We start from the raw sequence: 16081 nt of genomic DNA, 5'->3' as shown, positions 1-16081 counted from the left end.
TAGAAGGCTCTCAAGCACCTTAAAGGTTTCCACCGTTTCATCCATTCTTAGGTATTCTGGAAGAGTATTCCAAAGGCTGGGGACATGTAAACTAAAAGCTGCTTCTCCATGTCTCTTTGTCCTGGCTTTTGGAACTGTTAGGATTTCAGTGCCAGAGGACCTCAGGGACTGGGTGTGTACCTTGAGAGCATGTCTGTTATATATTCAGGTGCATGACTATGGAGTGATTTATAGACTAGTAAGAGAATCTTGAAATCTATTCTGAAACTAACAGGTAACCAGTGCAGTGATTTTGATACTGGTGTGATGTGCGCTCTCCGTCTTGTTTTGGTGAGGACTCGTGCTGCTGCATTCTGTATTGTTTGTAGTTGACTAATGGCTTTTTTTGGTAGACCAGACAAAAGCGAGTTACAGTAGTCTAGCCTGCTCGTGATAAACGCGTGCATCAGTCTTTTAGTGTCAGCCTGAGCGAGAAATGGTTGCACCTTAGCAATGTTTCTTAAGTGATAAAAAGATGTTTTAATTATATTTTTGATATTGGTTTCAAAATTGAAATCTGAGTCAAATATGACACCTAGGTTTCTGGCCTGGTGCTTGGTGTTAAGTGCTAGTCTTTTTCACCAATGACTAATACCTTTGTTGTATCTTGGTTGAGCTGGAGAAAGTTTTGTGACATCCATAAATTTATATCAGAAATGCAATTTACCAAGCAATTTATAGAGCTGTAGTTGTTGGGTGTTACAGAAATATAGAGCTGGGTGTCATCTGCATAGATATGATAGTTGATGTTGTGCCTCCTAATGACACTACCAAGGGGTAACATGTATAGCCTGAAAAGTAATGGCCCTAAAATGGATCCTTGAGGGACCCCACAGGTCATACAAATGTTTTTTGAGCTGTGGTCTCCAAGAGCAACAAAGTATTCCCGGCCAGTTAGACGCTCGATACTGGACCAGCGAGGCCAACACAATTTTCAAGTCTATCAATAAGGATATCATGATCAACAGTGTCAAAGGCTGCGCTCAGATCCAGAAGGGCCAAGACAGATTGTTTTTTGGAGTCAGCATTAATCCTGTGGTAATTTACAACCTTGACTAATGCCGTTTCTGTGCTATGATTGGAATGAAAACCAGATTGGAAAGTGTCAAGGGCACAGTTAGCATCTAGGACATTATTTAACTGTAAGACAATTTTTTCCAGGATTTTGCTTAGAAAGGGAAGGTTGGAGATGGGTCTAAAATTGTTTAGAACTGAAGAATCTAAATTGCTTTTCTTCTGGAGGGGTCTCACTAGGGCAGTTTTAAGTTCTGATGGGAAAATACCTGTAAGCAGGGAACAGTTTACAATGGCTAAAATGTCCTTAGACACAGAGTTAAAGATGGTCTTAAAAAATGTGGTGGGAATGGGATCAAGAGGGCATGTAGACGGCTTCAATTGTGACACTACTTTGCTCAGCATTTCTATATCAGCCAGTGCAAAAAAGCTCATACTGTTACAGCATGGTGGAAGGGGATCAAAAAACAAGACATTTGGAATTTCCTGAGCAATACTCATCCTAATGTTCGTTATCTTATCTCTGAAGCATGCTGCAAATTCCTCAAATTTGGAGGTGGAAAAGAGACTATCATCTACTTTGGGTGCAGGATTTATAAGGCTGTCGATTGTTGAAAAGAGCACCCTAGAATTGTTAGAATTTATAGATATCAAATTCGAGAAATGATCCTTCCTAGCATTTCTTAATGCTTAATTATAGACTGAAAGATAATCCTTAATAATATCGAGGTGGACCTGTAGCTTGGTCTTTCTCCACGTACGCTCAGACCTTCTGCAAAATCTCTTAAATTGAACAATTTCCTAATTTCTCTATGGAGCTTTTTGTTTGGCTAAAACCTTTTTTTGTTTCAATGGTACTACAGAGTCAAGTGCTGTCCTTCATTTTGTATTGAGAGTAGTTACTAACTAGATCATTAACACATGATGGCCCCGCCTCTGGGGTTTTTGTACTAGTTATGTTCATCATTACTTTGAAATTCTCAGCTGCTGCAGAGTAGATAAGAGTAAATAAGAGTAGATAAGATAGCGATAGTATTAAGATAGCGTTTCTTAATAAAACATTCAGCACTATTTTTAACTTTAGGTACCAGTGCTGTAAAGAAAATACAAAAGTGATCGGAAAGAGCAAGGTCATATATAGACGATATAACAGTTTTAAGACCCTTTGTAATCACTAGATCAAGGGTGTGGCCACGGTTGTGAGTGGGTTCAGTAATGTGTTGAGTAAAGTCCATGGAATTCAAGAGATTCATAAAATCCCTGGCCTTTGAGTCGTTCCCATTATCCACATGTATGTTAAAATCACCAGTGACAATAATCTTATCGTAGTTTGTGTGGATAATGGAAAGTAGTTCTGAAAAGTCTGATAGAAAAGTGGGACATTGCTTGGGTGGTCTATACACAGTTACTGTCAGAACAGGAGGCTGGCACTTTAGAACTATGGCATGATATTCAAACGAGGCAAACTCATCAAAGGAGATGCTCCTGTAGCACAGGGCATCTGTGGTCATGGTGGCTGTCCCGCCCCCTTTTTGCCAGTTCTAATGGACTGAAAAAAGCTATAATTGGGAGGGGATGCTTCAATAAGAGCTGCAGACCCATTTATGTTTAGCCACGTGTCAGTTAAAAACATACAGTCTAATTTACGTTCACATATAAGATCGTTAATGAAAAATGTTTTGCCTGATAGGGACCTAATATTTAGCATTGCCATCTAAATATTTTCTGGATAGAGTGGCTGACACGAAGGAGGAATATGCAGAGGTAAAGATAGAATATTCGCTGGGTTTCTATTGTTACTATTGTATCTATGTCCTTTGCTTTTTACTATGCAATGGGTAGAGATTTAAATTAGAATAGGATTATAGGCGCATGCCATAATATTATATGAAGCAGCCTGTTCTGAGTGGTGTCATATATTGCTCTGTAGAAAACATTGCCAGATTCAGATTCATTTACATAAACAGTATTATTAGAGTTGACACCTGGGGGGCATGAGTCTGGGATGTTTTCTACAGGATGTCAATGCCTTAGGGTGGTCCTTATGTTGTCCGAGAGCAGACTGGCTCCGTTCCTGTTGGGGTGGAGGCCATCATGCTTCAGCAGGCTGGGCTTCTCCCAGATCAGGTCAAAGTTGTTAACAAAGTTAATGTTAATGAGGCGCAGGACGCTCGCAGCCAGGTGTGGTGGCTGAATAGTCTGGACCATCTCTCAACACCTCTCCGGTAGGTAGGGAGAGGCCCAGAGATGACGATCCGTCTTCCTGTATCCATGAGGGTGGTGTAGCCGGCGTGGATGCTTGGTGTAGCCGGCGTGGATGCTTGGGAGTCTACGGTGAATGTCACGGACCCTGGCTCCAGGGAAGCAACACAAATAATATATCTTACATGTTGCTTTGTCCATGTGAGAAAGGCTTCGTAGGGAAGAGCACAAGGCTGCTATGTGCCCGCGTAAGCTAACACAAAAGTGTGATTAGGTGGAGCAATCCGAATTCATCAGTGGCCAGACATTTTAAAGAGTATAAACACACTGTACAAACTTTAAGATGCTTTGGTATAGAGAAAGTCTCACTGAATAGAAAGTGTGGAGATGTAAATATAGGTGATCACAGTAAAATGGGTCCTACTGTGTGCAAAGCACTATGAATCTGTGTAATCGTTGAATCCTTTATTGATTTTCTTTTATTATTATTAGTGGGTGCACATTCTGTCACATGCTACAGGGTTTGACCAGTTCTATAATTCAGGCACATTTTATACATTTCTCACCAAGCCACACCACTGCATTTTGAGCATTTATAACAACTTTATTTTTCAAACAGAGCTTGATAGCAGTACATCACAACAGTTGATGAACACATTCAAAAAGAAATAAGTAAAAAAACAAAGAAAAAATTATAATTCCTTATCTTACATGTATTGAATGACTTTTCAGGTTCTTGCAGTTTACAGGTTGTCAATCTATATCTGCCTCTATTTAAAAGTCTAGTCTTTAATGCTAGCAAAAGACTGATGCTATTTGAACTTAAGGGCCAATGAAATACAGCCCACTCTAATGTGCTACTGAAGCAACACTGGAGCATTAGCGCCCCTGGTTGTTTATTGGCTGGAATGTTTCTCGGTCCGAGACACTTTGTTGATTTTCTCATTTACAGAGCCAAGACTGTGCGTAAACACCAGAGGTCTTTGACCTCACACACTGGACAGACAGCTAGAGGAATGTGAGGAGAATTTCACTCAATGAAAAAAAATGTAATGGATTAAAATCAAGGATGACACCTTTGACTTGACGCCTAAACATGATGCCACTGATCATAGACACAATTTAGTTTCCCCATACTTGATGCTTATGTGAAAGAAACAAAGCTAAAATTGTGATTATTTGTGTAATAGTTTAACTGGTTTGTGTTGTCTCAATAAGAGAAACTGCTGATTGGGAAAAAAAAGTTTGATCACAAATATGATGGTCCTTTCTGATAAGAACATGTAGCAATGTATCCTTTGCATACACTGACCTAGTAAGTAAGTAAGTAAGTAAGTAAATAAGTAAGTAAGTAAGTACTACAGCTGCAGGCCATGATATACCAGACAGTTTCCTACTGCACAGTCAGCCCAAACAATTCTATTGAAGGTTAGCAATAACACTATAAGCACCTCCCTACTCATGTTAACAGCCCCCTACTCATTACATGCTGTTAACCTAAGAGCTGCCTTAAGCAGTGTAGGTGAAATTGGTACCAGCCTCACATGGGAGTACCAGACTATGTAGGTAACTTACCCTGTGAGCAGGAGCCGGGTGAATGTGGGTGCAATTGTGTGTAAATTGTGATACCGTCTTTGCGAGGGCCACCAAGACACACTGGTGCTGTCCTTGCAACAGCAACAATATGTTGGTAATCTCACCCGATTGGACAGGCATCAACCATTCAACACAAAGGCAGATCAATTAAATTGAACACCTAGGGGGTGCCACACAAAGTGTAGTGTCCTCCACGTGGTCAAAATAATGATAATCCACAAATCAGTCTCGTTAAATATATCAGTCTCATAAAATATATTATACTATCAATTTGGAACTCTGATTAATAATTAAATTAATAACTACAACCAAAGTTACCTTACTAATAGTATGGTTGAAGGTCATTAGAATTCTGAATAGAAGAGGTTGGCAACGTCCATTCTTGTGCAACATTAAATAAACCAGCGTATATAAATCAAAGTATTTATTTACACAATGATAAGAAAATAACACACAATATGTAATCTAGCTAAATGTAACTAACCAATGAATTGAAGGAATAGGTGTATGTGTTATCGAGAGGGAGTGTGTGTGTGTGAGCTTGTGAGCTCGGGGTTGCGCTGTTAGGAGCGCGCCAGAAAGAATGTGCGTGTGTGTTCCTTTGTCTGATCACCGTAGTTCCGCGTGCATGTGTGTGCACGCACGCGAACATACATGTGATGTGAACAAGGACGAGCCTATATGCAGCGCGAAGTTCGAGTATTCTCTTCGCGTGTGAGGCTATGTGAAGGCCAATGTATGTGTAATCGTGCGCGATTAAGATGCCATGTTAGGAAAGAGGGAAATGGTTAGTGATGCATGCAAGACTCGATGTGTCTGAGAAGCAATCCTAACGATAACCCTTAGATGGTGTGGCGAAGCCAACTACCAGCTAACAATGAACATATATATAAACAGTTACGTTCAGTAAACAAAACATATGAAACACATGAACAATGGCATGTAAACGGTCTTATGCTTAGCCAGGTTGTGAATAGCTAGGATAGCTAAATGCCCAGTTAATGTCAGAGTTACCAGTCCTTTGGGAAAAGCTGGTCCGACGTGGATGAGGCAGAAAAGAGATGATGCCGTCCGTAAATGGAGAAAGTTGTCCTTGCTGTGATGTCTGTGTCCCTGCAGTTTAGATCGGAGGATTTGATCGCTCAGAACGTTGCAGTCTGCCTTTTGTTCCCGTTGTGTGGAGTTAGCTAGCAGGTCTGTTGTTAGCTGCTTTCGCTAAACTTACTGCGTCTCACTGAGCAGTTCGTTGACAGAGATCTTAGGCGTGTGTCGGCCGTAAGACGTGAGAACAAAGAGAGTAGTTCTTCACCGTGTGACGGTGTGCTCCAAGCGGTGTTGGAGATGAGGAGAGGTCAAGACGGTGCGCCTGGCTGGAAGGCCAGCGGAGAGAAAGAGAGGTCTTGGCCAGGTGGGCGCCGACAGAGAGAGAGAGTCACATCTGGGGAGATGCGGCTATTATCCACGCTCAGGTGGGCGTGGTTAAGAAAAGCATCAGGTTACATTTTTATGACAGGTAAAACCTGACGTAGTTTCCGGGGGAACCCATAGACAAGTTACTGATTAAAGTCAACCACAATGGACGAATTCCAGTGTACCTACAGCAGGGAAATTAAGTTTATCTCTAACAATGTCAAAATATTGAGTCCAGTTGGTGAACATGGTCACAACCTCAACTTTGATCCTTTCAAATTGGCTTAGTTTCCGACTGTTATTTCCAATCCATTTTCCCCTAGCAAACGGATCTACATAAGCCTCTTCCGTATTCATGTGCTGTATAATGTGAGTCACATTATTTTGTGCATTATCCTTGTCTTCCTGGCGCCTGCCACCCTGCCTAAGCACTGTCAGGAATTCTCCAAGAGCTGTCTTCAATACCCGACAGTATTCACCATATATCAGTGCATTAGCATTGATATACAGTTCATCTTCATCAAAATGTACCACTAACTCATTCATAATGGCATTTGCTGTGTCTCTATCAAGGGGACCATCTATGCCAAGGTTGGTTGGTTCGTTCATGAAGTCATCTACAGCTTTTTGGTAAAATGTAATGACACCATTATTGATGACATGCTCACCCCTTCTGGACCTCTTACCATCATCACCAAGAGGAGCACTGAACTCAAAATTTTGGTTGACTAGACGGATCTTTCTCTCTGTCTCTTCTTGAACCTTTTGCAATTGATTTGCGCGAGCTGGCCGTAGTTTTGCTGATGGTTGCCCTTTCTTCTTGTCATGCTTGCCCATTACTTCTCTTATGTGGGCCATCAGGTTAATTTCGGCAACACCTGAAATAACATAAACAACAGACACAGCTCTGAATCAGACATGTCAAGACATCTGCAATAATAACATATGAATGGACAGCTGACACTTACCAGCCGAACAAAAATAACAGCAAAATGTGGATGGACAGTAACACTTAACACCCTAATCAGTAGAGCAATACTTACTTTCCACATGCATTGCAGTCAGACCAGATGATTTCTTCGCAACTGGTGTTGAGTGGCCAGATGTGCTCTGAGAGGAATATCCTGATGAACTCCCAGAAGACTCTGAAGAACTCCTTGAATATGCTTTTCTAAGCCTCCCATTGATGACGTCCAGTTTCTCCTTGGCCAGAGTTGAGTCATCTGCAGCCACAGCCAAGACCCACTCCACTGCCTCTTTCACAGAGCCCACCACTGGAAGGGCCTCTATGAAGCCCACCCACACATGGCTTCCAGCACTGGCCATTGCCATTGCCAGGATGTTTTCACCAACTGTACCTGAAGAAGATCATATTTAGTTTCAGTCCCTCATTGCTAATTTATTCCACAAATTCATGCTAGTCATTTATGGTACAATGGCTTCTCTCACAACCTCCTTTATAGTGTTAAGATGCAACTGCTGCAGTGGCAATTGCTTTTTTTTTGCTGTTGCTATGATAAGCTTTCCCTGTTTTTATTCAAAGGAATGAAAGGACACTCTCTAACAAACTCAGTGGGGATTTTGCTCTTGAGCAGAAAAAGTTAAACTTAAGGTGCTGAGTGCCAGTCCAACACGCATACAGACCTTTTTCAGTTCATGACCTCATTTAAAATATGTTAAGAGAAATTGTGTCATTGTGATAATAAGATCAACTTATTAGGTTTTTCCCATTGAGCTCAGTGAACTGGTGCCATTCAAATAACACTATGCAACAATTTGAGTGCCGTGAACTTTGAGGTACTATCTTTGAGGTACTATGCAACAATTTGAGTGCCAAGAACTTTGAGGTATGTTTTTATGAGCAACTACTTTTGTTACCATTTTTAAATGTATTCTGATGAAATATGGACATGTGAAGGACAGATAAACAATGTAAAATGTAAAAAATTTAAAAGAAGGACATTAGGCTCATCAGAGCGGATGACTTACCTGGGCTTCCCCTCTCCAGCCAATTTTCTCTACCAGGTTCAAGTGCTCCTCCTGTAAGCAGATGCAACCGTGCTCCAGACAATCTCACTCCTCTGACCCTTCACTGTCAGGTTGGTCTGGTTTTTAAAGCTTTTTGACTTCCTCCTCTCCCAGTGTGTAGGGACATTAAGTCCCTAAAAGGTGATATTGTCTGATTTGAGTTGAGAGAAACACCAGCCAGATCAGTTTTTCTGTTGTACAATACCAGTCAGAAGTTTGGACGCACCTTTTTACTGGTTTTCTACTGCCATTGTTTCACTCGCACCTTATTTTCGCTGTCAATTGAATGGGAAGGTGTGTCCAAAACCTTTGACTGGTACTGTATGTCTTAACTCACATGTATTCTGCAGACCCAACGTGACTCCATGCAAATGATGTGCAATGAGCAATGTATAAAATAAAGTGTACCACTCGCTCTACTTTGGGTTGCTTTGATGATGCCTCCCGAGTGCCGTGAATAAAAGTGCCTTGTACTCTCAACCAGTCGCAGTTTGCCTGAGCATCATTTTTTTCTAACAACATAACCAAGATCTTTTAAGTCTTATTGATATTTAGATACAAAATCACTATTTCAGTTGTATCTCAAGCCATTTGCTCTTGTCAAATCAGATGAGGGATAAGGACAATAAGGCCTTAGGCATTGAATATCTGTTGTTGTAAGACAAACTCTACCTGATGACCTCAATCAAATTCTCAAAGAGATCAGGGAAGACACAAACAGGCCAGGACTTCTTGATGGAGGGGTTGAGTTCAAGAACATCTAATCCTCTGACCAGAAGAGAACTACTGAACCAAGTAGCCAGACTCTATGACCCAACTGGTCTGGTCACACTTGTGAAGCAGATGGGCCATGTTCTGGTCAGAAAGGCATTTCAGGAGACTGGGAGTGGAAGTCTAGCCCAAAACACCAGGGACATGCTGCTCAGTGAAGGCCCTAGGCGGAGGTCATGAATCTGTTTGAGGAATGTGCACAGCTGGGACATGTGTGAATTAGATGTATTAGTATGTAAGAAGCCAAGTGAATGAATGACCAAACATACCCCCAGAGCCCTGGGCCAACCCAAGCGGTGTCACTGTCAGGTTGGTCTGGTTTTTAAAGCTGACAGTCCCTGCCTTTATTTTGATTGTCTCCTCTCCCAGTGCGTAGCAACCTTAAGTCCCTAAAAGGTGTGTATATATGGTTTGAGTTGAGACCAGCCAGATCAGTATTTCTGTTGTATATCTTAACACACAAGTATTCTGCAGACCCAACGTGACTCCATGCAAATGATGAGCAATGTATAAAAAAAAGTCTACCACTCACTCTACTTTGGGTTGCTTTGATGATGTGTCCCCGGTGCTGTGAATAAAAGTCAGGGCCGTACCTAGCACATTTGGTGCCCTAGGCAAGCTTCACCCCTGGCGAAGATAGCCTGATGACAGTTTCGACTGAATGGCAATAACGAATGTAACCGGTGTGACTTCTACGTTGTGTTTTTAATATTTGTGACTCGTGGACAGTTGCTGAGATGTATCTTTATTTCGTATCACTCCTGTGAAATCACACCAACAGACACACAGTTTGGTGAGCTACCGTATCTTAGCTTCACTCTCAATGCTCATTCCCAGCATATGTCAAACAGGAAAAAATAAGAACAGACATGTAATACAGTATATACATTAAGAAAAATAAGTAAAAACTTTATCACACCTGTGAAATCACACCAACAGACACCAATAGTTCAGATATATAATACATATAATAATAATAAGTTATAAGAAGATATATAAGAACCTAGATGCCTATTTTTAAAGGCAATATTTATTAGATTCTTTATCCCCATGAAACTCAACCACTTACCTCATTCCCAGCATATGTCAAACAGGAAAGAGGAAGGGGGGAGAGAGGAACAAAACAGGGGGAGACAGGGGGGGCTACCAGAGACCCCCAATACCAGTGTGCTTGTGATATCAAAATAAAAGATTAAAAAGAAACTGAAATACAGGTAACAGATTATCTTGTGCAATTATTTAAACCTGCTTTTCTAACCTGTTACACGAACATCACACCCCTTCACTGGCTAGCTTACGTTAGCCAACTAGCAAGATTAGATGACATTATGATCCATTTGCTAAAGTTGACAATACAATCAAAATTGAATACCTTTCTCCTTGGCACGTTTCTCTTTTTCCTCCTTTCTTTTCTTTTTGTATTGCACCCTTGGATGGCTTTTGTCTCTTCATAGTCTCTTTCCTCGACACTCGCTTGGACACACAGTCAACCCAAACCCATTAATGTGCTAGCAGGTTCTGAAAACACAGAGGTGGTACCCCTACCTCTTTCGATTTTTGGCTAATTTTAGATAGATTTATTTTTTGAAAGTCAAAGTATTGGTTGGAGATACAGAAGAGGGCGCAAAAAACTTTGCCCAGAGTTTTTTTTTGGAAGGCGCTCTTGGCAACCGCCTATGTCGCCTGTATGAATTACTAGTTAAGACAATGTAGGTATACATGATATATATATATGTTTTGTGTTTGCGTGCATGTGCCTCCATTCTCCAAAATACGTCAATTGACGTGGAGATCCAAATCCAATAATTAATGAGAGCAACGAGAAAGTGTTCATCCTGGAAATACGGTGTTGTTTTGTTTCATGCCTAGAAGAAGCCCTTATTTAAAAAGTTTGGGAAACATCAGTCTCTTGTACAGCAAATCTGGTTCTGGTTACAAATGTCAATGTATCAGGATAGTTGGATATGAAATGAAAGCAAAACATTTGGCAAAGTACTGCTCCATCTCATTCATAATTGGAAGTCGTCACGTTTGGAGGAGAAGGTGCTGAGTTTACCCATAAGATTTGTTGTGCTGCTGTATAATTACTGCTGACTGAGTCACATGTTCTTAGGGCGTTGGTCAGAACGCACAGTAGTCAATCAAATGCAGCACAATAATTGACTTTGATTGTTAAAAGGATTCACACAGAGTTTGCAAATGTTTGCAATTCCGGGAATATCTTCAAACATATCCTTTGTTTTCTGACCAGAGAATTTATGTGTATTATTTTGTCTATTCTACTGTATGTTTTGTTTAACTGTAGCTGTAGATGGGTTTGACATGAGTGACATCAAGTGGTTGAACTGGGTACTGACACCACATATCTTTTTCAGTTTACTTAGTTCAGTTATCTAGCTATTTAAGCAAAGTGTAGAGCATCGTTGTTCTTCATGTCCTTATCCTTGGAGTAGAAGTGCTTTCACGTATTCTTCAGAAATATCATAATTAACGTATGGAATACACTTATTTTGTTACATGTTAGGTTCAGTGTATAGAGTAAGGGACATGAACGGAAAATTGTCATTTTTAGTGTTGGCATTTTAAAACATCCTGGTTCCAAACAAAAAGAGCACGCTTAAGCGAACACAAAAGTCCGATTAGGTGGAGCAATCCGAATCAGATCAGTGGCCAGATATTTTAAAGAGTATAAACACACTGTACAAACTTTGAGATGCTTTGGTATAGAGAAAGTCACACTGAATAAAAGGGATGGGAATCTAAATATCCAGTGTATTTAGTTATTCTCTTTGCACTTTCAAAACCTGTTATAAATGCTAGGTGATCACAGTAAAATGGGTACCAAATCCCTACCAAAGCACTGACATTTACATTTAGTCATTTAGCAGACGCTTTTATCCAAAGCAACGCACAAAGGAGAGAACAATCAAGCTACGAGCAATAGAGACCTAGTGTAACAATAATTACTATTTTACATAAATGTAACTACTGTAAGTGCGAGTTAAGTACTAGTTAGAGGAGATAGCATTAGAGGAAGGATAAGGAGAGGTAGAAAAAGCAAGAGGAAAGGAGAGAAAGTGGTGCTCTCTGAAGAGTTGGGTTTTCAAGGTAGGATGAATCTGTGTAGTCCATGAATCCTTTATTGATGTTTTTTTATAAATTTGAAACCTGGGGAACTGGGTGCACATTCACACATGTCACACGCTACAGGGTTTGACCAGTTCTATAATTCAGGCACATTTCATACATTTCTCACCAAGCCACACCACTGCATTTTGAGCATTTATAACAACTTTATTGTTCAAACAGAGCTTGATAGCAGTACATCACAACAGTTGATAAACACATTAAAAAAGGAATAAGTAAAAAAACAAAGACAAAATAACAATTCCTTGTTTTACATGCACTAAAGGACTTTTCAGGTTCTCGCATCTGTTGCATCAGGTTCTTGCCTCTATTTAAAAGTGTAGTCTTTGATGCTAGCACTTTGTTGATTTTCACATTTACAGAGACAGGACTGTACGTAAACACCAGAGGTATTTGACCTCACACACTGGAGGAGAATGTGAGGAGGTTTCACTCAATAAAAAAAAATGTAATGGATTATGTTATGTACGAAGCAGAATGTGCTTTGTTTATGGTGACCACCAGGTGGCACCTCTGTCCTGTATAAATTCACGTTCCTAATAAACCAGACTAGCTAAATTGTAGAACAAGCTACAAGGTTTCGTATCGCTCTCTGTGTGTGCATGTGGATGATTGCATCTAGTTAAAACATACGGGAACATGACAGATTACAATCAAGGATGACTCCTTTGACGTGATGCCTAAACATGATGCCACTGATCATAGACACAATTTAGTTTCCCCATACTTGATGCTTATGTGAAAGAAACAAAGCTAAATGACCCTGATGTATTATTTGGGATTATTTGTGTAATAGTTTAACTGGTTTGTGTTGTCTGAGTGAGAGAAAGTGCTGATGCATGTTTGGGGAAAAAGTTTGATCACAAATAATATGATTGTCCTTTCTGATAGAAACATGTAGCAATGTATCCTTTGCATACACTGACCTAGTAAGTTGGTAAGTAAGTGAGTAAGTAAGTAAGTAAGTATGTAAGTAAGTAATTGAGTAAGTAAGTAAGTTAGCAAGTAAGTTAGTAAGTAAGTAAGTAAGTGCTACAGCTGCAGGCCATGATATACCAGACAGTTTCCCACTGCACACTCAGCCCAAACAGTTCTATTGAAAGGTAGCAATAACAATATAAGCACCTCCCTACTCATGTTAACATGCTGTTAGCCTCAGAGCTGCCTTAAGCAGGGAACTGAAGTTTTTCTCTAACGCTGTCAAAATATTGAGTCCAGTTGGTGAACATGGTCGCAACCTCATTTCGGATCCTTTCAAATCGTGTTTGTTTCTGTCTGTTATTTCCAATCCATTTTACCTTAGCAAACCGATCTACATACGCCTCTATGTCATTCATGTCATGTATAATGTGAGTCACATAATTTCGTGCATCATCCTTGTCTTCCTGGCTCCTGCCTCTCTGCCTAAGCACTGTCAGGAAATCTCTAAGAGCTCTCTTCAATACCCGACAGTATTCACCATATATCAGTGCATTAGCATTGATATACAGTTCATCTTCATCAAAATGTACCACTAACTCATTCATAATGGCATTTGCTGTGTCACTATCAAGGGGACCATCTATGCCAAGGTTGGTTGGTTGGTTGGTTCATGAAGTCATCTACAGCTTTTTGGTAAAATGTAATGACACCATTATTGATGACATGCTCACCCCTTCTGGACCTCTTACCATCATCACCAAGAGGAGCACTGAACTCAAAATTTTGGTTGATTCGATGGATCATCCTCCGTGTCTCTTCTTGAACCTTTAACACTTCTTTTGTGCGAACTGCCTGTAGTTTTTCTGATTGTTGCCCTTTCTTCTTGTCATGCTTGCCCACTACTTCTCTTATGTGGGCCATCAGGTTAATTTCGGCAACACCTGAAATAACATAAACAACAGACACAGCTCTGAATCAGACATGTCAAGACATCTGCAATAATAACATATGAATGGACAGCTGACACTTAGTACTCTAAGAAGAGCAATAGCACTCTCAGAAGAGCAATACTTACTTTCCACATGCATTGCAGTCTTCCCAACTGGCGTTGAGCTGCCAGATGTGCTCTGAGAGGAATATCCCGATGAACTCCCAGAAGACTTGCGAGATGTGCTCTGGGAGGAATATCCTTTTCTAAGCCTCCCATTGATGACGTCCAGTTTCTCCTTGGCCAGAGCTGAGTCTTCTGCAGCCACAGCCAAGACCCACTCCACTGCCTCTTTTACTGAGCCCACCACTGGAAGGGCCTCTATGAAGCCCACCCACACAAGGCTTCCAGCACTGGCCATAGCAGGATGTTTTCACCAATTGTACCTGAAGAAGATTATATTTAGTTTCAGTTCCTCAATGCTATTATATTCCACAAATTCATGCTAGTCATTTATGGTACAATGGCTTCTCTCACAACCTCCTCTATAGTGGTGTGAAGCACCTGCTGTTGTGGCAATAGCTTGTGATAGCAACGGAAAATAAAATTATCCTTGCTATAACAAAGGAATGCAAAGGACATTCTCTAACATACTCAGTGGGGATTTGGCTCTTGAGTAGAGAAAGAGAAAGTGAAACTAAACAAGTTCTGCTCCCCCTACCAAGCATAAGCTGGAACAAAACGCAGGACGGCGCAGGGAGCGGTTACAACGCATCAAACTCGCTAAAACAATACAGGAGGGATGAGTAACTAGCTGGCCCTCAGGGGGCGAACAGACGTTCATACACAGTGCTTGGGTTACGAACATACCTGCAAGCAGTGTAGAGTGAACGTACGACGATCCGACACAGGCGAGTGAATCAGGAAATGGAGCAGCTGGGGGGAAGGACTTGACGAAAGTAGTTTTAACATCAGACGGGGCGGGAAGAAGTACATAAGCGGCGCCGTGATGTAAAATCAACCCTTACTGCTACAAGAGCAATGAGAAAGTGTTTGTCCTGGAAATAAGCTGTTGTTTGTACAGTCTCTTGTACAGCAAATCTTTGATTTTGGTTACAAATGTCAATTTCTCAGGATAGTCGGATTTTCAGAAATAAAAGCTAAACATTTGGCAAAGTACTGCTCCATGTCATTCATAATTGGAAGTCGTCACATTTGGAGGAGAAGGTTCGGAGTTTACAGATAAGATTCGTTGTGCTGCTGTACAATTACTGCTGACTGAGTCACGTGTTTTAATCATGTCTGAGCAATTAATGCATTGGATCAATGTCTCAAATACAGAAGTAAAATGTGTGTGTTATGCTTTGTGGTTTTAGTTCCTCGTCCTCCAACTAACTGTGTCTCAGCATGGGGAAGTACCCTTTAAGGTTTTTGGAGCAGATAAGAAAATGTTTATTCTTGTTACAACATGAAAATGCCTGCACACAATCTATTGTGAAATAAATCTGACTGTGCTGAACAAGATTTCAAGAACTTTTCAGAAGACACAAGAAATATTTCAATACTAATTATAGGTCAATGCTAATGTTTAAAAATCCACTGGGAAAAAACACTGACTTTACACATATTTTTTCTCAGGTGGCTGCCCTAGGTACTGTATATAAAATATGTCGACACAAAAATATTTCACATTCCCCAATATTACAAATTACATACAAATATTACCCTACCAAACAATTTTCCACTGTGGGCAGTAAAAAGATCAAATAAAAAGAAAGGCAGAGAGGAGGGACATGGTAAAGAAGGTCACTGAGAGGAGGTTTCAGTTCTTTCTTCTCTCTTATTCTGAGCGCAGCTGTGCTTCAGGATATGGAAATGATGGGGTCTCTGGTTGTTAACATATTTGAATTCTACCCCATGCCATGAAGCAGGTAGGGTTCTGAGAGCAGTCTGTTATGCAGATGACTGCACATTACTTCCCTTAAACTTTAATAGACATGTGACTCTTTATGAAACTTTAAGAAG

The 16081-nt window shown here is 40.6% G+C and overlaps 1 protein-coding gene across 2 annotated transcripts; it reads right to left on the bottom strand.

The window, feature by feature from the left end:
* Nucleotides 1-3320: 3320 nt before the first annotated feature.
* Nucleotides 3321-14962, bottom strand: LOC116223468. Of its 2 annotated transcripts, none has more exons than XM_031580274.2 (5): nt 14927-14962; nt 14329-14502; nt 7305-7438; nt 6451-7139; nt 3321-4767 (listed from the first exon to the last, which is right to left on the bottom strand). In XM_031580274.2, exons 2-5 carry the CDS (start codon nt 14475-14477, stop codon nt 4765-4767), a joined length of 975 nt encoding a protein of 324 aa, XP_031436134.1. In that variant the 5' UTR covers nt 14478-14502; nt 14927-14962; the 3' UTR covers nt 3321-4764. The 2 variants fall into 2 exon arrangements, with proteins under 2 accessions (XP_031436134.1, XP_031436133.1); XM_031580273.2 differs by having other exon boundaries at nt 3321-4772; nt 6456-7139; nt 14927-14961.
* Nucleotides 14963-16081: the final 1119 nt, after the last annotated feature.

The sequence above is a fragment of the Clupea harengus genome, chromosome 14 (assembly GCF_900700415.2).
Source record: "Clupea harengus chromosome 14, Ch_v2.0.2, whole genome shotgun sequence".
NCBI lineage: Eukaryota > Metazoa > Chordata > Actinopteri > Clupeiformes > Clupeidae > Clupea > Clupea harengus.
This window is presented reverse-complemented; position numbering and strand designations above follow the sequence as displayed.

Excerpts from the sequence above, each read along its gene's own strand:
- LOC116223468 (XM_031580274.2), bottom strand. The coding sequence starts at position 14,477 with ATGGCCAGTGCTGGAAGCCTTGTGTGGGTGGGCTTCATAGAGGCCCTT. Across the intron at positions 7,439-14,328 it reads CTGGACGTCATCAATGGGAG|GCTTAGAAAAGCATATTCAA; the intron begins GCTTAGAAAAGG and ends CATCAATGGGAG. Across the intron at positions 7,140-7,304 it reads GACTGCAATGCATGTGGAAA|GTGTTGCCGAAATTAACCTG; the intron begins GTAAGTATTGCT and ends ATGTTATTTCAG.